Raw genomic sequence first — 24888 nt, 5'->3', positions numbered from 1 at the left:
TTAGTATTGAGAAAAAATGTATATAATATTAAAAATATATTTAAAATATATAATATTAAAAATAAAAAAATAAAATAAAATTTTCACTATTTCTGATGAAATCTGAATATTCTACAATCCATTTATTATTATTTACATAAATAACATGTAAAACATAGTTTACATTGTAATGTAGATTATTTATAATTTTTCACGTAAACGCTAAACTCTGATTTTGGATGTTTCGCAAAAGTTTTACATGTTAATACTGCGTCCAATGTATAGATAGCGCTAGTGCATGTGACACCTGCTGTAGTCGCGTCCGCGTCCGACTCTGAGGTGTATCGCGCGTCGGTCACGTAGGCTGGTTTTCTATCAATTGCCTTGATAAGATTGTAATTATTGTCAGTGTTGATTGTCATAGGTTCGCGGATTACGTTTAATTAGACCGCTGTATAATTTGCTCGAGGAATATTGGTAAGTACGATGGTATTCCTCCGCTGTCAGATGCCTAATCACGTTTCTAACCTCATTTCGCTGAGTTTCTACACGTTCCGATTTTGAATCATAACGTCCGCGGTTAATTTGCCAAGCTAAAAGATTAAGAAATATTTGACGAGCTTTAGCAGAATGCGAACAAAAGTGCGAGATATTATCTCACAAAAACATACATTTATGTAATCTCTAAATTTATATTTTTCATTTGTGTTTATGTTGTGCTTGCCGCCGTTAGGGTCGTTGTACAGTACGACGCAGTTGTATATTTATTTTTATCAATATAGATTAGTTTTAATCTCGGTTTAATTTTCTTTTTATTTTTTTTTTGTTCTGAGAATAGGAAAAACCGCGTTTAATTTACATTGACAGAATGAACATACAACTACGTTCTACAACCACTTATGACTATGTTTAGGTAGTGATCTTTATACAATACTAAGTTTTTGTCTTTTTGTATTTAAGGTCTTTGTTGGGTGCTGATCTGATGAGCCATTAAAAATGGCTGACACGCCGTCAGTCACGGAAAACACAGAAGAATCAGAGAAACAGGATGATTCTACGAAGAATTATGAATTTGATGGGCAAACGTACATCTATACCGATAAGGCAACAAACATTACTTACAGATTTGACCAGGAAAATAATAAATGGGTTGTGAAAGAAGATAATAAAAGCTCTGATAGTAAGGACAGCTCTGACAAGATGGCAAAGAATGAAGGTTCTGCTCCCGAAGCTGGTGCTTTTGGCTTTGAGAACGACACACACACCTACACAGATCCAAACGATGGCAGTGTATACTTCTGGGACAAAGAAAAAAATGCCTGGTTTCCTAAAGTCGATGAAGATTTCATGGCCAAGTACCAGATGAACTATGGTTTTACGGACAGTACGCTACAGTCAAAACCACCAGAGCCAAAGGAACCTCCGCCCTCTCAGAAAGCCAAGGAGGAGAAGGAGCAGAGAAAAGCAGAGGCCAAACGGAAAGCTCAGGAACCGCCGACTTGGTTCGAGGTTGACGAGGCCCATAACACCGCTATCTACGTATCTGGCCTACCTTTGGACATTACCATAGAAGAACTCACGCAACTCTTTACCAAATGCGGCCTCATAGCAAGGGATGAAAAAGGAAAGGATAAAATCAAGCTGTACAAAGACAGCAATGGAGAACCGAAGGGGGATGCTCTCTGCACTTACATCAAGGTAAGAATGTATGTTTTATAATTTATATATGTATGTTATTAATAGAATCTATTCTCAGTTTACTTTCAATATTGCTGACAATATCACACTGAAGATAGGTATATCAGTATTTTATTATACATCGTTAAATACAGAGAGTATATTGATGGTCCTATGTTGACATATTTACAGACGAAGCAATGAAAAAATAACGAACACAAAAGTGGATTAAAAAATAAAGATACTTCATGAAGTGCTTTATCTTGCTTTCTGACTAACTATCTGACTGCGATTCATTTTATAAAAACTACGCACTATGATTAGCGTAAATGAATACATCGCTAATATAATTTAATTAACTATTGAGTAATAGTGATTGAATTAATTATTTAATTTGTGTATCGCGCTCTGTCGCGCGGAATTGTGACAAGCATCGACGTGAAATTTTTTTTTTTTTATCGATATAGTAGAGAACTCCGCTTATCCGTAATTCATTTATACAAGTTCATGCTCAATTCCAAATATTCGAATTCATAGCTGAGCTCTTATTATCTGAACTTTCAGATAAATTCGGATGATAAGAGCTCGACTTCAGTTTTCTGAAACATCAGGCCTGAAACTAATAAGTACTGTTAAAACAGAGAGCTAGTAAACTTTTATTATCCGAATCGAAATTAACAGAACTATCTTATTCCCCGATATATTCGGATAAACGGTGTTCTATTTTATATGATATATTCACGCGTTACGATTAATTAATCGTGCAAGACATTGCTTAGCAAAATAATCACTGAAGTAGAAGAAGATGGTTATAAAGAGACGATTAATTTTCTGTAATGATATTACGTTATAGATAAGTACACAGAGAATATTTAGATGTCAGTAACAGTATTGCGATTGCGATGGCTACAATACTTGGATCATTGATTAGTACATCAGTAGATCTATTCAGAGAGAAACTTTGAATATTCAGACAGAGGGATTTTAAGGAATTTATTTCGAGATTAATTTTAGTCGTATTAACTTTTCGCGATCTTGCAAAATTAATTTTTAAATAACAGCCATAAATAATGTATATTATAGTAAAATAACGTTGGCAGTTCAACAATGTCGTTGTATGGTAAAAGTTTATCCTTTATAAATGGTTTTCTCCTTAACGTATCTCTTGCGTATATTAACAAAGTAGTATTAAACCGAGACTGCAATATTATAACTAATTATCGGTAATGATTCACGGTTTTCTTTTACGGCTTCAACAAAACCTCCTCCCGCGCGAAGTCGTTTATCTTATTGTGGAACTGCGAATAAACATCGTTTATATCCGCTAAATTTCGAGAATGATGGCCGCTGGCTAGAAAAGCACCGTATTCGCGTCCTTGGGGCATTATTTGGGCTACCCTTGGCGCAGCTGTTTGCAAACGGGTTCTATTCGCACGATGCCGCGTGCGTTCTCTGGGCTGCATCAGCTTCACGCTGTGAAAAATTATTTTGAAAAGATTATTATTTATAAAACACTAATCACACATTTGTATTCTTTAAAAAAAAAATTTTTTTTAATATTATTTTCAAAATTTATCAATTTTAGAAAACTTGAATTGTGTGTGTGTTTTGCAATTGTATTCTCTTACAATTTTTTTAAAAGTTTCTTGAAAATGTTAAAATCTGCATTTTATATTAAACTTTGTTTAATGCAATGATATTACTTAGAAGGTGGTCGCGATCCTAGCTTGACACCATGAGCCCATTGTTGATTCTCTCCTTGATCTAACCAATTTCTTCTCGCATTTTCTCTATTCTTCTTCCTTTCACCTCTTCTTTGTTCGTCTACGTACTTTTTCCCCTTCTTTCTGGGCTTTAATCTTTGGTTTTGCGGCGCGAAGGGATCCGACTTCTTGCGTCTTCTTGCTAAAAGGATAAAAATATCATGGATAAATTCGGCTACATCTATATCGGTAGAGTTACGTATAAAAGCTTTTTCTCCCGAATGTTTCGGATGCATTTTTCACCTAAACGACCGGCGGGCACTTCGCATATGTAATGCTTCCGTTCCACACAACTCCTTGCGCTCCACTTATATTTCAACGTGGGATCCATTATGATGCAATGCCACGCGTACTTCTTGGATCTCCCGGGTTCCGTTTTTCCGAAACTCTGGAAAACCATCTTTTCACCTGTTACACCCCACTCCCAGGCCATTTGTTGCCAGTTGAAAATTCCGCCGATCCATCGCTCCAATTTCGCTGTTGAGATTCATACATTTAGGCAGAACCGAACGATATAATAATGAGACGAAACGAGAATAGCTTGTACTTACTAAACTGATCTCCCATCAGGTACTTCCTCAGCATCTTGTCCTTTCCATTTCTGTCCAATATTGCCAGAGTGGCATTTCTGTCCTTGCAGTGAAAGTACGCGTCTCTCCATGGTGCTGTGCCGGCACTCAGATAATAGCAGAATCGTTTCAATCGAAAGAATCCTACGGGACATGCGAATCGTCTCACGGGTTCGTGCTGTCGCAGTATCACGGATTGATTAGTCAGAGGACTAATACTGAAGTTTGGCGGCTCCAAAACGGCCGAGGATAAACCTAAAAGAGAAAAGAAATTAGACGTGATAATTTGGTACCCCCCTTTACAGAAAAAAAATTAATATCAAATCAACAATCTTTGTGTCATGTAGCAAGAATAGCAAAGCAAAAATATAAAATCTTCTTGGAAGAATTTATAATCTTAAACAGACATAATTTGCTTACATGAAGAAAATTTTTCTTTTTGTGTAAGCAAATTATGTCTGTTTAAGATTATAAATTCTTCCAAGAAGATTTTATATTCTTGCTTTTTTATTCTTGCTATATGACGCAAAGATTGTTGATTTGATACTAAATTTTTTTTCTGTGTTGCTAAACTGAGGCAATCTCATATTCTCGGGTATTTAGAAAAATATTTTGGAAACCTTGTAGGAAAATACCTTGTAAAAAATCGAACAATTCTTTTATTTTTTTACTCCATATCGCTCCATTCAATTAGATTTATTCGAGTGAGTGAAAAAAAAGTTACGATAAATTTTTGTATGATAAAAATACGAAGTTGGTGATCACCATATTTACGATTCCTACTTTTTAGAACGATTGTTAGAATTTTTTAAAAAACGTGTCAGGTACTCTAGAACTCTTTGGAGAAGAGAGCGAGAACTTTGTTCGAAATTATATTGAAATGTTAAAAATGGGATGGTAACTTCACAAAGGTGCATTCCACTCTTCCAGGATCAATAACTTTCAACAGTTCTATTTTGGTACGAATTTCATGTTCTGATAAATCTCGCTATTTAAAAATGCATATTTTTATCCTTTACTTGTATAATTTATGCACATAATTGATGCGTTCCGAGTGAATTCATTTTTGTTCCGTGGCCTTCAGCGGAATTTAAACATTATGTAATACCGTCTGCGGTTTACGCGTGACTAGGCGCCACACCATTGCGCAGCCGAAATACGATATCCAACATTAAATTATTGAGCATTGTCTCATAAAATAGATTATTTAACCCCTCCAGCACGTATGACAACAGATTCGCAACGTTCTCAGGTCGCACCATTAAAATGTAAATGCCCTATTTCGAGGACACGCCCGCGTTTCATCGTGCGGCTTCTGTAATCTACCGTGGTAAACTTGTAAATCACGGTTTTATCTTTGTGCTCGTATGTATTTGTTTTAGGCGTATGTTTATGCGATTCTGTAGACTTTACTTATCTGACGAGAAACAACGGAAAGAGGCACATCGATGCCTCGTTTTATCGAGGAAAAGGAAAACGAATTTTTGCTCGTTACAATTTTGCATGATCGGCCTGCGGGGAATTCGATTGATGATTCGATTGATGATTCGATCGATTGAAATTTTTAGGGCGTGACAAGTCCTTCGAACGGAACAGATCGATATTAAATAGAGCAACTTTCTATGATAGCGATCTGCGATATCGATTGCGCGCATACAATAGGTACTGTTATCTATAATTGAAATGTCAGATTAAATCGCCAGTTAACGAAGATATCAAAATACAAATGATGATTTCAAGAGATTTGAAGAATCATGTGCAATTTTCGTACCTGAGAAGATTTAACAAAAGAAAGATATATAATTCGTGACTTAATGATTCTGCGAAAGAGATTGCGGCGGAAGGATCTGTCTGGCGTGTGTGCCAACGCTTATTGCAAATTAATATAGTTATTACGAAAGTACACATGCAAGCGGTGCAGCAGTGATACGCTGGCGGCAATGATTGTTTGTCGTACATGTCCAATTAATTACTCAAAGATCCATCTTCGTGAGTCATCGTCGCGTAGACGAACCTCGTGGCGCGCATGTCACCATAAATTCCATTTATGATACACAACCAGTATCGTATGACTATCAATAAATTCCAGAGATTTAACCTTTCCGCCCGCAGACCTCCAATATGGAAAGCACATACCCGTTCGCACGTCAATTACATATGTAAGAATCGAGCGTTTTTAACGAAGCTCGCGTATTCAGTCCGCAATGATTTCTAACGCGGATAAATCGAGGTAAACAAATTGAAATAAGTGGGAAAAGGGATATTAGGCCTCCGTAAATCTACTTAAATCAGAATAACGTAACTGTTTTAATAGGATATCAGTTTTGACCTCGATAATAAATAACGCGAAGTTAATGAATTGGAAAGTAACTTTAACTGTTCGTATTTTTTTCTTTTTTTAATTATCTTTTTAATGAAGAAAAAAAAGAAATCAGCATACACGAGATTACGAGATACTCAGAAAAATTTTGTGTTAAAAATATTTTTTGCTCGAATTCGAACACATTCATTATTTTTTGTTCTATTAAATTGCCGTTTTATGCACTTTTTGCTGACAAAATCGTTATTTAAGTTGTCAGTAGGAAACGTAAACATACACGCTGTTTCGTTCTAAATATAGTTTAGACTTCTCTTATGTAATATTTTAAATGGACATTTAACTGATGATGGTAGTTTTGATTTTTTGAGCTGCATATGTATGGTATAAGTATGATATATAGACCGCAGATGTAAATGGGTCACTACCAGATAGTTAATTGGTCAGTAAATGCCTGAGGAGCGCACGTTATGGCATAGCGATTACATTGAAAGCCTGTTCGAAGCAGCATTCAAACGCAGCATTTACACACGTTAGAATTCTGCGGGAACTGGTTTCTACGAACAATAAAAACCAGTAGCACTATCTACAATTACGCGCCTCTTAATTATAGCACGATCGATTTTAGTTAGTCATCGACCGAAAGTAATATTGCGCATGTATCGATTTGAGCGAGCTCTATAATTTCTCGATGAAAGGCTTCAATCGTGAATTGACTATTAATAAATGTGCATTAAATATGAAATATGAATAAATCGTGCATTAAATATGAATAAATGTTTACAACATTAAAATTTTTTTGTTTAAAAGCACAAAGTTGTTGAAAAATTTACGAAATTTCTTTTAACAGAATTTTTTTTTTTAACGCTGAATTTTCTAACTGCACGTGAATTTACAAACTATGCTAAAGTTTGTTGGAGCTCTAGACGCGATATATAACTTGTTTTAAAATGCAACACATAACAAACGAGATGGTCAGCGCGTATGTTGCATATTTCATTTCGACAGGAAATTCAAGTTCCGAGAGGGCGTATTTAAATCTCCAATGTAAAAATTCATTCTGGTTTCCTAGTTTTTCGCAAAATGTGATTTAATATTAAAGATAAAATTAAATTTTTCATATTCTCATGTTTTTTAATGCTCATTTAAAAATTGACCTTTTTTTCAATCTTCAAAACGTTTTTTCTTAGAATTATTATATTTATGAGTCGGAAATAACACATTTTTTTTCTTGTCGGATCCGTACACCTATGAAACATATGCGTCTTCTTATCACAGGTGCGCAAACTGTTGCCTGATACCAAAATAACTTTTGCGTTAGCGGCGGAAAATATCGTAAAAGTAGCGGCGGCCTACTCGCATAAATATTCAGTCATATAAGAAGTCACGCATAACTGTTTTTTTTTTCTGATTTATGGACGCGAATACTCATTGTTTTTCAGAATTAACACAAATTATTAAACTTCTAAATGATTAATATTTTTACTTAAGAGGAAAATATAGAAGATACAAAAAGATATCAAATTGAATTTGATCTAACTTCTTTTTTGTCAGTCACATTTATACTACGAAGTAAGTAAATGTAGTCACGTAGTGACGTAGTTACGAATTGCAAATATTACGGGTCACAGTCGATAGACTAACGTAAATATCTAATATGCGCTAAAGCAAGTTAGAATTGCTTGAAGTTAAAATTGTAATTAAAGTTGATAATTCTCATTTGCATCATTCATTATCGATACCGCTGCATGATTGTGTTATAAACCTTTGCAGGAAGGTCTCGCGAGCTATCCGATTTTCAAGCATATCTAATCGACCGATATCGATAGTCGCAACGGGAAATTATGTTTATGGTGTATGATCTACCCACTACTTGCACTTTCATTCATACAATCTTTATGGCACAAGGTTAAACCTCAGTTGCTTGGGTGGATATTCTTCTCATATTTTCAGAATATACAGCCACTTTTACGATATTAAACTGATTTTATCGGTAATTGATCAATTAACTTTTGATTTTTATTCACCACGCTGTCAAAGAAAATTAATCGATTCGGATGTGAATTAAAATTTTGCTTGTCGTAACTTATAAGGACTGTAGTCGTTCGACTATAATTAATCATCGAATAATTATATCATTTTTATGATGAAATAAAGTTTTACTATTAAATTATACAATCAATAATATATAATAAATAAATTCTTAATAATAATAATAATAATAATAATATATTACTGGCTAATTTTGAGTTTCTGAGTTTGTGCGACTGCAGGCATTTTACAATTGCTGCGATCAGAGCTATTCTCGCCACAGATCTGATTTGATGGTATCGTTCCTACCTAGATTCGATCTTGCGAAAATAGATCGCTACGTCTATTCAGAAACTGCCTGTTGAGTAGGACACATATCCCGATCGTTAATTTATTCGTGGTTTTCATCAGAAAATGCACTGTAAAATATGCGCGTCCCGAAACTGTCGGTGCAACGTTTCACCTGCAAGTCGTTTAATCTTACATGCAGAAATTTCACATACGTCTCGCATAAAGTATGCAGCTCGCGTTTCTTTTAAGGTTCACGTCGAGCTTTTATTGAACTTTAGCGGAGCGCTAAAGTCAAGCTTTCTCAAGAAAAATGTGAATAAAATAACGTCAGATTAAACATGATTATTAATCAAAGCACTTCTCTCGAAATAGGAAATCTTTTTGTAAGGGAACAGATTTAACTTAGTTCTATATAACAAACCTCAAGCTTTATTTATTTTTCATTTGACACAATTTTAGATTTATGTTTAACGACAAAAATTTATCCTGTTGTGTAACATTTTACAATCTTCAAATTCATGCAAATAACAATTATACGTTGTTTTCGTAACTACTAATCTATATTAGAACCGTCATTAGGCTGCCAATTAGCAAAGCGCGTAACTGCCTAACAGATATAAACAACTCAATAGTGTCTTAGCGTCGAAAGATATTTGTTTACGCTTAGTGGATCATCCTAAACACAATAAAGAATTTTAATTATATTATTTTAAATTTACAAAATAATATTTTGATCTTTTCTTTTTAATTCATATTAAATAAACAGTGAGTAATTTCGTTGAAAAAGTTTTGTGAAATTATAATAAAAATTAATTCAGGTACTATATGATTAGTTTTAATTAATATTGCCTGCGTTTCGGCAATGAGCTAGATTACATAGGGCACTAACAGATTTACCACGGGGTTAAATACGGGTTAATTATATAATAATAGCAAATTGTGTTATTACGATGGGAATCATAATTGTGGGAGGGAGGCACTGATCCTCTCCCTATAAATGACCATTTATAACTGTAATTTCGTTGTATTGATACAGTGCGATCCCCGAACATGCTGGTATCCATCGTAAATCGCTCTACTTTTGCGTGCACATTTTTCTTGCACGATTCTTTACTCCGCAAATTTTTAATAATAACTATTTCATCTCAAGAATGTACAATCATCCTTTTTATTACCGAAATTTCTTTGAATTAATCACGCACCGGAATCTCTCCGTGTTTACCCACTCACCCGTACTCCGGATCGTCCCTCTCATTGGGATCGTCCGTAATTTGCTTCTTAATCCACTTTGCGCACATTAAATTAATTACCTGCGACGCACAGAAACAGGACCCAACACTTCCACATGTCTACTCCACACGTCGAAAGTGTTTATTTGCCGAAGTGCTCAATGCAGAAGTTGCAATACGCATATAGAATCGTCCTCATTCTCGTTCCCTGAACCTCGCTTAGCTTTCGATTTCACACATTGATAATCGTCGTTTCGTAGATCCGCGCAATCGTGTGGGAGGTGGGAAAAATCGGCTGATTGTCCGACTTCGCACCCTTCGTTCCTTTTTTTTTTTTTAAATCGAGATCGAAGATATCTCTATCGCGGTCGATAGGGTATATCCGGACTATCCGTCGATCCGGACGATAGGGACCGTTCTTCGGCGGAGGTTCGCGGCCGACTGAAGCCGCCGCTTCCATTCCGCTCGGCGCGTACCTTCGCGCGCTCCGAGCTTACGAGCGGAATTCTCTCGCGCCTCCCCTATCGCCCAGACGCTACCGCGATCCTTTTCCCGGTTCTAAGGAGCCATGGATCTACCAGAGAATCTGTCTAGCTTATTCCGATTTCGTCCAAAGCGAATGCGCTTCGCACAGTTATTCATGGAAATATATATTTGCGGACTATTCGCGTTTCCGCATATTCTGCTTATTTTACAAATTACCTACGTTTTCATGAAAAGATTTCTCGGAAAATACATTTTGTAGCGGTTCTCATGAATAATAATTATTATTTGGCACATTAGAGATTTTTTATCGTCTATATTGTATGCAAAAATGTCATAGAATGTTTTTAAATCTGCATTCCTTTGGTATCTTGTTGTTTACGGCTTGATTAAGGCGATTTCGAAATAGCAGAATCTATCAATGTACATGCTGTACGAATGTACAATTTAATGACTTCTGTTCACGTTTTGCATAATACCATTAAACGTCCTGAGACTCAAGGATATATAAACTTAGCAGGCTTAGAGCGTGCGATAATTGCGCGTCAACGATATAGGAATTGTTGAACAAACTCTACGTAGCTGTGTCGACTACTCGCGAAATGTTTGAGAAACTGCGCGTCAACAAAGCTGAAGTGCCCCCAACACTGCACTCAATATCACTATCATAAAACGGAACGTAGAATATATAAGCATTAGTAACTTTGCAACAGTGTAAGAGAAGGTTTCAGGACCACTCAATGCCGAGAGCACTTTATCAGCGGAATGAGGATTCTCCGTTAATATCGGGAACGGAAATTAACGAATTATTATTACTTTCCTAGAGCATTAAATAATGCAAACTTATGCAAGAAGGAATTATAAAGCATTAAAGTAATATATGCAAAGGCGGTCATTTGTCTTTTATGGCGCTCGTAAGTTGGAATCAGTTGGAATTAATGTAGAATTAATCAAGCTTTATACGGAAAGATTATTCAGTAATAACTTCCGACATTTTTGTCTACTGATTCTTAATTCCGTTTAATCGTCGGATTATACCTTGATGACGGGCCAATTATTATGTACAACAGATTATAGCTTGTAATTATTAATTAAATAACGAGAGAATACACACGATCGTTTTGCCATTGACAAATGTAAAATTGTTACATACAACAGTTAACGAGATGTGTACAAGGATACTATGAAAGCGTGACGACTTCAAATTGGGCGTATACCCACTTCTAAAATATCATCGAGTCGAGATCTACCAGACGAGCGTTTAATGGCAGCCTGCCAATTGGATGCATTAACGTCTATCCGTCTGATAATATCTTTTGGAGAGTTAGCGTCAAAATGGAGCTGATTAGAATGTAGTAACGGGAATAGCAGGAAATGTCAGCAAATAAATCTGAGATATCGCGAAGCTAAAAGCGCAATTTGCCACCGTCAAATCAGATTTCGCGAATCTTAAGCTTAATTATTCCTGCCGGTTTATCATTCAGGAAGAGTCGACATGGCACGGGGAGTATGTTAAATACGGCGCGCTCGAGAAAAAATATAAAATGCATTCTGAAAATCCGACTATCGTATTGCGTGTGTCAGAACTGCCGCGTCTGTTCCAGTTTATCTCTGAAAAATGCACCGACTGCATATTCGTGATAACTATTATGCACTCTGTACGACGCCCTTAGTCACTATCGCGGTTGCATAATTTAGATAAATCCACGTTCTCTCTTTCTTTTTTTACTGGAGCTATTTTTGCGTATACGCTCATATCACGGAGCGAGTATGAAATAATAACAGCTTTCTTATAATAGGCGATGATAAAGAAATTATTAAATAATCTAACTTATAATTTATAACTTATAAATATCGCATGCTCAACCTGCACGTCAAAATGACCTGTGACATTTGCACGTTAATATTGGAATTAAAACAATCTTTTGCTCGCTCGTAACATCAAAGCGTGGTATGATTTTTATTTTACCTTTTTAACACATAAACACGAAACCGTGTTTTTGTGGGTGACGACGGGAGCAATGTTACGTTCAAACTACTATGACGGCGATTCATTTGCGCATTCCTGATGCTTTGAAAGGTACACCGGGAATGCTGCAATTCGCGGAATTGCAATTTGGGGTGGGCTGACGACTGCGTGCCTGAAATCACAACGGTACGATTGACAGATTCAAGTAATTCTAGATATTGCGTCAGGCATTATGGAGATGTAGATGCAGTGGTCATGTTTATGGCTTGAGTATTATTGTCATTACGTCAGAATAACATTACGTCGAGTCAGCCATTTAAAAGAGTTAATTTATTTTTTCACACTTGAATCTCTATCAATACAAATTCTCTGAAATGTCACGCTTTTAAGTTTACGAATTTATTTCTCCAATTCTTCTTTTAGTAAAATCGCGATATCTGAAATAATTTAAGCTAGTAATAACTATATTTGTTTTATCAATTAGGTCTTGCTTTCAATATTTCATGTTCACACGCACACACACACATGGAGAATTTACAAATGAAGAGATAACAGTAATTTATTCTGGTTCAAGTTTCCATACTGGGCAAGATTACGTGTATTCCGATGCACGTTACGTGCGTTTCTAAATTTCTCTCAAGGTCAGGAATAAGTTCTAAAAGTGAAATTGATACTGATCGATAAGGTGTTCGATATTATTTGACAAAAAATTGAAATACATTGTTCTCTCCAAAATTTGATCATGCAATGTGCGAATAGCCGTTTGCGAAACCATTGCCATGTGCCATTGCAATCGAATCGTCGAAAGATCCATCTGGCTGAGATCGTTTCGAATAGATTTACAAGCTGGGTGCGTTTTTCTTTCACGTGCATTCACCGTGAAAGGAAACGTTCAACGCTTTCGAACGAGCGGGAAGGTGAGCTACGCCATATATCATTAAAATCACGTACTGTAAGGGTAAGATGACCAATATACCATAGGAATTATTTGTAAAGCAATATCAGTTTTTATTGGTTTCTGAGAGAGTTAAGTAACATTTCACTCAGCATCTCTTTAACCGCTTAGCCGTCGTGACCCCGAGGAAAAGATCGAGGTAGCAGACGGGTAGCCGACGTCGGCGACGCTCACGAAATGTGAAACGTTGTTTTATTGTCGCGGAGAAATTTCGCCAGCGTGAATTTGCAATTTGCAAAGCCGTAATTTCCGCGACGACGTTTGTCGTTAGCTAAATATCGAAGCGTTAACAGTTCTTAATTGTGCCGTCGGCGAGCCCGCCCGCGGCGAGCGACCGACGGTGCGGCGGGAAACGAAACAATGATTTTTATGAGCACGCCTGGACGCGCTCGTGCGCACTTCGGATCTTATGGAATTCTGGAAACCGGTTTTGCAAAATGTGCCGCGCTTATATGCGCTTGTAACGCGTAGTGTCGTCTCGTAGGAAAACACGTCGTCCGCCTAATATGGAAAGGGTTTTATCGCAGTGGCTCTGTAATTTCGATCGGAAACAATGAAATGAAACGAAACGGCGAAGGCATGCTCGTCTCGTCAGAAGGTAGAAGACAAAAGAAATGACCATTAAATGAACGGCTTGCCAGAACTTGTCAGAAGGTCAGGTCAGGATCAATTTGCATGATATTTTGATGTACTCGAAGATCAAACAAATTATTCTCTGCGAGATTGATCACACAATTCATCTACGAGTATATTTATATATGCAGATTTCTATTTTTAACTAAATGTAATGTATCCATTTCGTCGTTAGAAAATTATTTTATTCTAATTCGAGAGCGCGACTTGCCGATCAAAATTCTACTCTTAGTTCGAGAGATATCCTACTGCTTCCTGTGGTGTTTATCTGCAAAGTGAAATGTATCCCGAAATACGCATCTCAAGGGAAGGTAGTTGGTGCTGGTAGCACTCAAGATATCGCGCTGCAAGATACAGCGATATATTATTATCTAGCAAGAGTAGACAATTATTTTATAATGAACGCATGTCTATGTCCGAATGAAAAACTCTCGATTTTTAATTGCATGCTAAAAAATAAAAATTTGGTAATATCAAATGTTAAGTGAAATAACGTCAAATATTTGGATAATAAATCCAAGAATAATTTTACTTTTCTAAATATTTAATAAATATTACTAAATTTGGTTATACTAAATATTTAGAAAAGTAAAATTATCTTTGATTAATCAAATATTTAATTGGCATTATTTCAGTCAACATTTGGTAGCTGTTACCAAACTTTTTTTTCAAGTGTATCTCCGTTTAATATTTCGATTTAAATTCTCTCCGTCAAAAACTTGGCGGAGTGTTTAACAACTTCTCGTTACAACGCTTTAAGTTAAGCACCTCTTGATTGGCGTCGTAATTTCGTGAGGCAAATTAGGATATAAAAATTCGGCGTACGTATCTCCAGCGATGACACGTTAGATCGTAACTGTAAATCGGCCGCGATGTAATGAAACTTACATGCGCGATCATTGGGTGTAATTGGCTGACTCATGTCTGGAATTTTGTGCGATGCAAATTAGTGGGACAACCGCGATCTTAAATGTCAATAGCGTAGGCGTAACGCCAATCGTGCAATCATTGTGATGATAATTCAGTATGATCTTTCGGTTGAGTCAGCGTTCCACGCAATGTACATACACGTTCTCGTATACACGTGCACCATCTTTAAATCAACGTATGTGGCGTCAGCCTTATCATTTAGCTCTCGTTTCTTCCTGCGTCTAAAAATAACAAAATGAGTTAAGAAAAGCAGTGAGGTATGCATTAGACAGATTTTTACCCTCTAGTAAAAACAGAATTTGAAATGATCTTCCGTCGTCGCTAGCTTCTTTCCACCTCCTTTCTCGAGTATGAAAATCCCGTCCAGTTTCCTTCGACGTGTTCCTTAGCCTTGCACTTCAACCTGTCTCTTTACGTACGGAATTTGCGGTTATTGGAATGCGAAATATGCAGGACTATGAAGTGGTGTCGTTAACGGTGCCAAGTTATGAGCAACGAAGGTGATCGATGAAGACGCTTCTTCCTTATTTATTTATGATTGATTAGAGAAATGGTTTCCGGTACGAGAAGACCTTTTTTTTCCTAGATTTGTTCTTGAATGTTTTAATGAATTGTCACGTCGCGTGCGTAGTCACGGTATTCAATGTATCTCAGTGAGAAATTTGGCCGGACGCCAGTACAGTAATGATAATAGACGCTGGCTAACTATAGTTGCTTAGAGGGAACGCGTCAGTATTCATTCCCAAGCATGTTAGAAACACGACATCTCACAATAATGATGATCCATGGCGCCTCGAAATCTCGTCGTCCGTCATTAATCAACGTTACACACAGATAAATGGATATTTCAGATGCTATCTTACATACGTACTGTTTTGCATCCATTCAGCATCTCGTGTTACGGTAATACAGCTTGATATTCTTCATTAAATATATAAATATTTTATGAATTTTTTTTTAACCGATACGTTACATTACAATGCTATTACATTAGTTACGGGCATTAGTCGTTCAAGAAATCACATCGCGACGTTTACATTTGGAGAAGCTTATCTTATCGAGCAGCACGTTCGCGGGCGGTCACGTAATTGTCTAATTTATGTATTCTTCGTACGTTAGCTGTGACTACACCGATGTGACTACACCGAGCGGAAACTAGAGAGCTAATTAGCACGTAGATGGGCAGTGAAACGCGCAAAATCTTTAACGCGTATACACTTTTACTACGACATTCATGTACGTCTGTAAACGCGTTAACAAGATCAACGTTAAATTTGAGTATGCCTTGTCCGCAAGCTGTGAGAATATTTTCCCAAGGCGCGTGACTGCGCCACTGACGATTGTGTGTTATGTATACACCGGCCGGAGGAGAACGTATGTAATTTAACGTGAACTGGATGTGAGGGTATACTGTAATTGCGGTGATCTAACATAGGCCGTGTTGTGAGATGACCGCGGGAGCTGCGTCTGGGTGGTCGAGAGACCTGACAATAAGTCGAATCCCATTGGTAGCTGCCATGGCCGAGTCACGACTCTGGGAAGGCTGCATGGATGCGTAACCCATAAAACCAGCATTTTAATCACTGCTGGGCGTAACGCGATGATCTATCTCTACGTGTCGACCGTGTAGATCATCATTTCACGCGTTATCTAGTCGACGCACACCCGTGATACCCAGCCGCCGTGCTTTCTCCTCCTTAATCTTGTTTGAGTTAAGCGCTTCCGAGAAGTTGACCTTAACGCAGGAAAATAATTATTACGAATCGCGTGATTACTTCCTGACATGACATAAATGCCTTGCCGTGTATCAGAGCCTAACGAGAATAGCCGCGACAGGAAATAATACTGGTTTTGCGTTGTGAGACGGATCATGCGATAGGAATTGAGTAAGGGGATCTCCTATTTAAATCACTTTTGCAAGTCCTGCGCGGAGATGATGACGTCAACAGACACGTCGCTTTCCGCTCGCGTCCCACCGGTTAAGGGCCAAGCGAAAGCGAGACGTGTTAAAAGAAAAAGAATGGAGCCTTGAGAAGCTGTCTGGCGCGTGGGTGTTACGGGATGATGCATGAAAGGAACGGCGAAGCCCTTTATGTCCGCAGGTTCTTAAGGTGTGTTTACGCGACTCTTGCGTCTCCTGTGGATATCCTTGAGTCTAGAACTCTTACGTGAATGACGAATACAAGTACCAAAATTTCGTGGCCGTTATGTTATTTTCTGTTGTAACTCTCTCCACGAAATCGTAGGTATTGCTATGAAATGGCCACGAACTCTCGATCTGCACAGCAATTTTACAAGTGATCGAATCGAATTCGAAATCGTTCCTTATTTTCAGCGGTCCGGTCGTCGCGACGGTAAGGCGGAAACGTCGGAGATCATTTCGTACCTAAGAATTTCGCTTAAGTGGGTCGACGGTAAATCATTGCCGAGCGCCTTTGTATATTTCCCAGAATATTCTCCGCTCGGTTTCTCGATCTCGAGATATCAGGCATAGTAGGGAAGCTATTTTTTAGGTCATCGTTACAAGGGAGACTTGTCTCGGCGATCGTTACGTCATTCATCGTCGCGACATCGCTTCGCGCGCGTTTTTAGATAGTCGTCATTCTAGTCACGTTTGCCTCATCGTGCATTATCACGCCAAATGCATATAAAACAAGTACCCGCCCGTTGCATTATGCAGGACATCCCGAGGTATTCAATCACCAAATTCAGGAATGATAGAATTATCTCGTCGAGCATTCTTTTCTCTGGAAATTTCCGTTGCTATAAAAGGTACTGCTATTTGTCGTGCCTCTCTTCACGGAACGAGAGACAGTTGGCAAATACTTATTTCCTGTCCTATTTATAGTAACCGTCTATGAATGGCATGAAGTCACGGTTAAAATGGCGTTAAGCTGATCACATTTTACGGGTTTTGTAAATAAGCGTGACACCATTACCGCTGAAACGGCTTCGCTATTTCTGATACATATATTATATGCTTTTTGACATATCTAATATACCCAGAACGCGAACGATGGCGCAACAGCTCAAAATAATTCCTAGAATGTTTGCGAATACAGTTGAACGTCTGCGTATGTATATGTACATACACGTACACATCTATGCATATATAGCGTCATATATATGCATCAAAACGAAAGTTATTTAGATTTTTATGACTTCTCCGTTTACAAAGGGAGCTCCATGAGATTTCTTTGAAGCCGTCAAGAATGTTTAAGAAATATAACTTTTAGTTTTGACGATGCAATCCCTAATTGCCGGCTTAAGTTTGGAACTCGGATTTAATTTCAACCTTCCTTTAATCTCTACCCTTCTGTGATATTTATAAAGTCACAGTTTTTTTTTTATCCTTTTAGTACGTGTTGCTAAAGTTTCGCCAAATATTTTTCTTTTCCGTGTAATAAAATTTAGAGAAAGTTTTCAAGAGAATCTTCAAACGATTATTGAAGAAATGCAACATTAAGTAACCTACGTGCCCCATTTTGCAGCTTATTATACTCGCGGTAATCGAAAAAATTTGAATTAATTTTGTTCGGAAAACTGGATTACGCAATGTGAAAGGACAAATCCACTTAATTAAATAGCTACTGAATCGAGAATACCGCCTACTTCATAAATCCACGGTCAGACCTTCCGCATGTAAATTGGAATTCGTTTTTTCGGCGTGAACCCGGTGATTGTCGTGGGCGTAGCCGACGGCTAATAAAACACATTTAAACTGATCGCGAGATTTTACCATGGACTTATCATCAAATTTATCGCGAGCACATTGTCAGGCAACAATGGTACTCCATTACTTTGGCACAATAACTAGGAACTGCAGCCTATTAACGCCGCCTCTTTTACATCCTGCGTTAATTACTTTCGGTACAAGACGCGCAAAAATTTTCCGAACAATACTGAGATTTGCTTTTCGTTGAATCTCTCGAATGTTCTTTAATCGACCCGCAATTTATCGTCGATCGTTTAACATCTGTTTCAGGTTGAATCGGTGGATCTGGCGCTGAAAATTTTAGACGGCTCGCAAATCCGCGGAAAAACGCTGTCGGTTCAGAGGGCAAAGTTCCAAATGAAGGGCGCATACGATCCCGCGTTGAAACCGAAGAGGAAAAAAAAGGATAAAGATCGACAGAAGAAGATGCAAGACAAGTGAGTTTCTACAAATTTCACAAATAGATCGTCTCGAACGCGCGTTTAAAACGGTTAAACGTCGATTAACACTTGGATATACATGTAATCGTGCCGAGACAAATATTTATTCCTGAAAACCCGCTTGCCCCGTGGCTCATTGACTTAAAGCGTGATGTCACTTCCTTTCGAGACCCTCCGTATAAACTCGTCCGCGGTGCGAATGCAATGCAAAATCGGGATGATCGCGTTTCTCCTCGGTTTCTCCGGTCCATTCATCTCTCTTTTCGCTCGCGTCCATGCGAGACGATGTATCCCCGGGGGATCAAGATACGTTTCATCCACGGCGCATCCGCCGCCACGCGTGTGCATCTTATTAAGGTCTCTCTACGCACCGTGATGTGCACGCGTGTCGCAAGCGGCTTGTTTAAGACAGCGCGAGAGGAAGATGCCTTCGAATCACGAAGCGCGCGCGTTGTACGCGTGATTTTATGATGCGTGATACCGTGTAATTTAGAAAAAAACCCTTGACGCATCTCCATGATGCCATGCCTCGTGCAACACGTGTTGCAGTGTGTGTAAAGGCTCTTATAATTGCACTGCCATCGGCTCCGGGTTCGCAGCCGCCAGACTGCTTGGCGTTGGCGGTTCCGGCAAAGGCAGCTGCGCACGTCGATTACCCGCATTTAGTCTGCCGGTCAGCATACAGGCCAACCCAAAATTATACGGGCACGGCGCACTTCCAGGGAGATTGCAGCGACTTAACCCGTTAATCGAAGCGTATGATTACACCAAATGACATTGACTTTGTCCGGTGTACGTTTCAATGTGTATTAACTGTTTTGCACGCGAATGATGAAAACGATACGCAAATGATTACTTTGCATGAGAAAACGGGGAAAAACGTGCTTGATCTGAAAGACATTTATGATCTTGAACGGATTCAGCGGTACAATATATAATAAAAATTTTAAAAATTTAAAAAAAATATAATAATTAAAGAGCTATCATAAAATGATGGGATTTTAAATAAAATGTTTTCTGTTGCTTCTCTTTTATGTCATGTGAGTCATTTTTAACATCGGTTTTAACTCGCATCGTACAATCATATTTCATTACGCTGCTCAATCGCGACGCATCTCTGTCGCCTTCGTCGTTAGCGGCATCCTCTCGTTATCCAGCGTAGGTCGCGTGCGCAGGGTCAACGCCCTGAACTTTGCGAAAACCAGTTATTGGTGAACGCACGGGCCCACGTTTGCCGGCCGGAAGTAGTCTTTGCAGCAACACGCTCTTTCGACACTCGTCGCGAATCTCTTCCACGTTGGCATTGTAACGTTCACCGCCAGCATCCACTTTCCCGAGCAATTCTGAGAAGGAGAATCGTGAGCCACGATCTATCGATCATCGCGACTCTTTTCACCGTTGACGAGTTGTGTTCTCGATCATGCGACTTGATACGGACAATTTGTGCTGTATCAGCGACGTTTGTCGGCATCTTTAATCTTTGAGAAACGTCATTTCCAATAACGATAGCAGCGCGCTGGCGTGATATTGCGCGATGAATCGGGAGATGTAGAATTCTGTATCAATTTGCTAATATTTTTGTCAATAAAAATGATTAAAGATAAATTGTTAATATAATAGTTGCAAACAACGTATTGCAGTTATCAATAAGAATTTATGTACATTGACTTCAATTTTCTTAGAGAAGTTGTTTCTCTATTTACGATCAATCTGTCAAATGCTGTTCTTATTGCCATATCTCTTTACATTTATTCCTGTGTCGTTACATGTTTGTTTACAGATTATTTGACTGGCGACCGGAGCGCATGCGAGGCGAACCGCTGAAATGCGAAAGGGTCGTCATCATAAAGAACCTTTTCACACCGGAGGATTTCGACAAAGAAGTCCAGCTGCTCTTGGAATACCAGCAGGATATTCGATCCGAGTGCCTGAAGTGTGGCGACGTCAGAAAAGTTGTCATCTGTGACGTGAGTTTTATTTTATAAATGCCGCTAGACCTTTATGTCGCAATTATTGATACTAATTGAACATTTCTTTAATTCCGCTAATGATATTTTGTGTCAAAAACCGGAAAAGCTTCACATATTGCGCATTTAATTGTAAACTCTTACTTGAGATCTTTGTGTCGAAAAATTGTCGTTTCTCTTTCGAATTGAAAGCAATCGGTCCTTTTCCGAGCGTCGTATTTTTAGCGACTGAATTTCACGGAATAGACGAGTGAAGAAACGCCTTCGAAAGGGGATGCCCCTAACCCCCATAAATTGGCGAGAGGCAAGACACTCCCAGTCTTTGAACCTCAGCCGTGAAACTATTCAATGTCAAGCACATTCTATCTGAACGACGTGTTTTCTCTTCCTTTTACCGATTTCTATAATTCTCTTTTTATTTAAACGCTTATGATTATTGTCTTTGAAAACAAAGTTTGGTAACAGCTACCAAATGCTTAGTGAAGTAATGTTTAGTGAAGTAATTAATCAAATAAATATTTGATTAATATATCTAGAAATAAGTTTGTTCTTCTACATATTTAGTATAATTATTAAGTATACTCAAATTTAGTAATATTTATTGGCTGTATAGAAAAGTAGAATTATTTTTAGTTATATTAACCAAATATTTAATTGGCATTATTTCAGTCAACATTTAGTAGCTGTTATCAAACTTTTTTTCTACAATGTATATATTTTAACTGCTTATTAATATTTTTTTAACAATATTTATCTGATATTATTCGAGGAATAAAATTTTTATTTTATAACTCGTAAAATTCTTTCGCACAATGAGAGAAAAAGAATACAAATTTTTTAGGTATACAAAATAGGCGTTGAAATAGTTCCGGAAATCAAAATATCGATATCAGAAACAAGATTTATTAATTTGATATTTTTATGCGATTTTATTTTATTAAATAAAATATTTGATTTTTACGTATCTGAATGTGAAAATTGACATAAAATTCATAAGAAAATTACATGATTATGGATTTTCTCTAAGTGAATTTGCCCTCATTAATATTTGTAGAGCAAACATTTGTGAAATATTTTGATGTGATCTTATTCTACTATATTTCTTCCTCCTCTCGGACGCGAAGAGAGAAATAACATCGGCTTCGAAAACCACGCGTGGAATTTCATGTTCTGTCACCTAATTTACCATAGGCATCTCGTTGTCATTTTTTCCTCACCCTTGGAGCACATGTTACCGCCAATGTGTTTTCGGTGAATCGTGACCCTTTGCCGTCATACTTGTCGTAAAGTATGGTTAGAGCGGTGGATCAAAGGATGTTCGATGATAGTTTTGCGAAATTTTAAAATGCCTACGATTCTCTTCCCTAAACATGAGGAGAAAATGAAATACACAGCTTGGATATTGTTTTACAATTTTTGAAATTTTATTGAATTATTGAAAAAAAAACAAATTAATTTGCTTGTGTATATACTTTGCTTTATTAAACGAAATATTTGACTACAGTCTAAATGTGAGATATACGAAGAAATTCATACAAGTCAAAACACATGTAGAATATCTCTGAATTGGATCAATTAAATCTACCAATTATTCAAAATGGAATTGTAACAGTAAGTTTTAATCGAAATAATAAATTTTAACAAATTTTTTTTTACTAAATAATTTTTTATGTTTTATTTTAGTTTATTTTCAATATATTCACTTTAACAAAGGATCTATTGTTGAAACGTGATTCAATAGGATTCGAACGATTTACATTTGATCCGCACACTTCGTGGATCACTCTGTATTTCTTTTCTCCTCTCAGAGACATCCCGAAGGAGTAGCGCAAGTCACATTCCGAGAACCGGCAGAGGCTCAAGCTTGCGTGCAGCTTCTGAACGGCCGATGGTTCAGTCAAAGAAAGATCTCGGCGGAGATCTGGGACGGCAAGACCAAGTACAAGTAAGTTATGCTGGTTCCTACTATACCGGCTTCAGAGCCAATACTACCGGTAGTTGTTGATGCAGGCATCAGAAACCTAAACGTACATTTCTGTATCGCCTTACACAGCGTATGTTTCATATAAATAACATTGATATAAAAAATATTATTACGATTCTATAATATTTATGTTCTTAAAAAATATTTTGCTTGGCAATTATTGTTATCTATTCACTAAGCAAATCAAAATTGAATATCTCTTTTAGTATTCCAACTATTTATTCATTGTTGGTAAAATCTAGTCTAATTATGCGACAATATTATAATTACAGATATTACTTGCAGTTAATGTATAATTGATTCACATAACGCAGCTATCAAAATGTATCGAAATGTGTCCTTCAGAATTACAGAGACTGATGCGGAGATTGAAGCGCGACTGAACAAATGGGATAAATACTTGGAGCAGGAAGACGAGGAGAAGGAAAAAAAGAAGCAAGAGAGCAGCAACAAGGAACAAAAAACGTTACAATGAGAATGCATCCTATCGTATCGGTAGAATTGTAATGATATTTTGAAGATTCTATTTTCTTCGTTTCTCCAGAAGTCTTTACCGTTGTATTGCATTTGAATGTTAAACACGAAACTTTCCTTTTGGATGTTTTAATGAGAATCCGGATGATTAATCGATCCTGTCACAACCTGTGGTTGAGATAATAAGTGGCTCGCAATTTTCACGGTTGAATCGGCGCTACTGTTGTGCTAGTGATATATTGTTAGTTGTTGCAACAATAAAGCTGTCTCTCCGACTTGTCTTTTCTTATTGCATTCACTCCCTGATATCATCGCCATATCGATTTATACTTATTACCTTATCAATCTTTATAATCCTGAACCAGTCATATAAGAGATCATGTATGCATAACAAGAAAAGAAATAATATATTAAAAATAATTGAAAAGTATATTTTGGGAACTTATTATTAAAATTTAAATTATAACAATATTAAAAATTTATTTTATTAATATAGCATTATATCATATTATCTATAATCTCTTGTGTATGTATGTGTGTGTGATATTCTGTAAAATTATATGAGGGAAAAGGGTAAGAACAAAACGATCGTGGGAATGATAAAGAGAAAGAGAAATGGATTCCCTTGGTATTTCCTAATTTGCTATTTCGACGTTCCTGGCAATCCTCTTTCGTGGGACTCCATCGGCAAGAGATCATTGCTGTCCATCTATCAAAAAACGCGGTTCGCAGCATCCCTGGACCGCGGCGTTTTTTCTTTGGCGATTCGCTTGGACAAAACTTTCGTCGAAGTAATCGCCGGATTCGCAATATAATTGTTACTTACTGAGGATACTTTGAATCGGGTCGATTTGAAGTCCAGAGTTAATGATCGCTCTTTTTCGCGAAATTATTTTCTTCAGGTTTTAAAACTCGTAAGTTTTTTTTTGGAAGATTTCTTACTACAAAATCATCTTGAAACAAATTTTGCAAAAGAAGATTACAGTTTGTTATCTGTATATTTTAATATTTTTTAATGTTTAGATTTTTTAATTCTTAAAAAATATATATATAATATATAAAATATGATGACCTAAAATTCTAAAAAAGTTCTCTTCACATTCCTAAATCCTTATATGTTTTTATGTCGTCAGAAAATCTTCGTATGTTTTTATCGTCGTTTTTTTTTTATCATCGCCAAATAGCTAGATCGCCGCCAATTTTTGGCTGGCCCACACGTGACGAAAAGAACAACATCTCGAAGCACGAGGGTTTATTCGAACAGTGTCTTTACATCTCGCTTCCCATTGTCCGGCATTTATTCGAACTATACCCCTCATGACGAGGGGATGAAAGCACGAGCGGCGGCATATTTTAGTTGTCCCGCTCCATTCATGATCCGGAAAGGGCAAGGGCAAGAGCGACTCCCTCTGGCAATATCACTGACAAATTTAATGCCTAGCTATTAGGTAGCGGGGGGTGCACCTTGCCCGCTTTCCCCTG

The 24888-nt window shown here is 37.4% G+C and overlaps 2 protein-coding genes across 4 annotated transcripts; one reads left to right on the top strand and one right to left on the bottom strand.

The window, feature by feature from the left end:
• Nucleotides 1-254: 254 nt before the first annotated feature.
• On the top strand, nt 255-23681 carry LOC105204963 (HIV Tat-specific factor 1 homolog). 3 transcript variants are annotated; one of them, XM_026130377.2, is made up of 6 exons: nt 255-456; nt 940-1677; nt 18812-18978; nt 20762-20948; nt 22757-22893; nt 23278-23681. In XM_026130377.2, the coding sequence occupies exons 2-6, from the start codon at nt 976-978 to the stop codon at nt 23405-23407; spliced, it is 1323 nt and encodes a 440-aa protein (XP_025986162.1). In that variant the 5' UTR covers nt 255-456; nt 940-975; the 3' UTR covers nt 23408-23681. The 3 variants fall into 3 exon arrangements, with proteins under 3 accessions (XP_025986162.1, XP_025986163.1, XP_025986164.1); XM_026130378.2 differs by having other exon boundaries at nt 453-656; XM_026130379.2 differs by lacking the exon at nt 255-456 and adding an exon at nt 484-621.
• LOC105196524 lies at nt 1771-10324 on the bottom strand. The gene is made up of 5 exons (XM_026130380.2): nt 9938-10324; nt 3971-4243; nt 3663-3896; nt 3360-3561; nt 1771-3129 (listed from the first exon to the last, which is right to left on the bottom strand). Exons 1-5 carry the CDS (start codon nt 9972-9974, stop codon nt 2901-2903), a joined length of 975 nt encoding a protein of 324 aa, XP_025986165.1. The 5' UTR covers nt 9975-10324; the 3' UTR covers nt 1771-2900.
• Nucleotides 23682-24888: the final 1207 nt, after the last annotated feature.

Source organism: Solenopsis invicta, chromosome 7 (genome assembly GCF_016802725.1).
Source record: "Solenopsis invicta isolate M01_SB chromosome 7, UNIL_Sinv_3.0, whole genome shotgun sequence".
NCBI classification, from domain to species: domain Eukaryota; kingdom Metazoa; phylum Arthropoda; class Insecta; order Hymenoptera; family Formicidae; genus Solenopsis; species Solenopsis invicta.
This window is presented reverse-complemented; position numbering and strand designations above follow the sequence as displayed.

Coding starts and splice junctions, on each gene's coding strand:
- LOC105204963 (XM_026130377.2), top strand. CDS start 976: ATGGCTGACACGCCGTCAGTCACGGAAAACACAGAAGAATCAGAGAAA. Junction 1,678..18,811: donor CTCTCTGCACTTACATCAAG/GTAAGAATGTAT, acceptor CATCTGTTTCAG/GTTGAATCGGTGGATCTGGC. Junction 20,949..22,756: donor GAAAAGTTGTCATCTGTGAC/GTGAGTTTTATT, acceptor TTCTCCTCTCAG/AGACATCCCGAAGGAGTAGC.
- LOC105196524 (XM_026130380.2), bottom strand. CDS start 9,974: ATGTGGAAGTGTTGGGTCCTGTTTCTGTGCGTCGCAG. Junction 3,897..3,970: donor CCTGATGGGAGATCAGTTTA/GTAAGTACAAGC, acceptor GAATCTCAACAG/CGAAATTGGAGCGATGGATC. Junction 3,562..3,662: donor AGTGCCCGCCGGTCGTTTAG/GTGAAAAATGCA, acceptor TTATCCTTTTAG/CAAGAAGACGCAAGAAGTCG.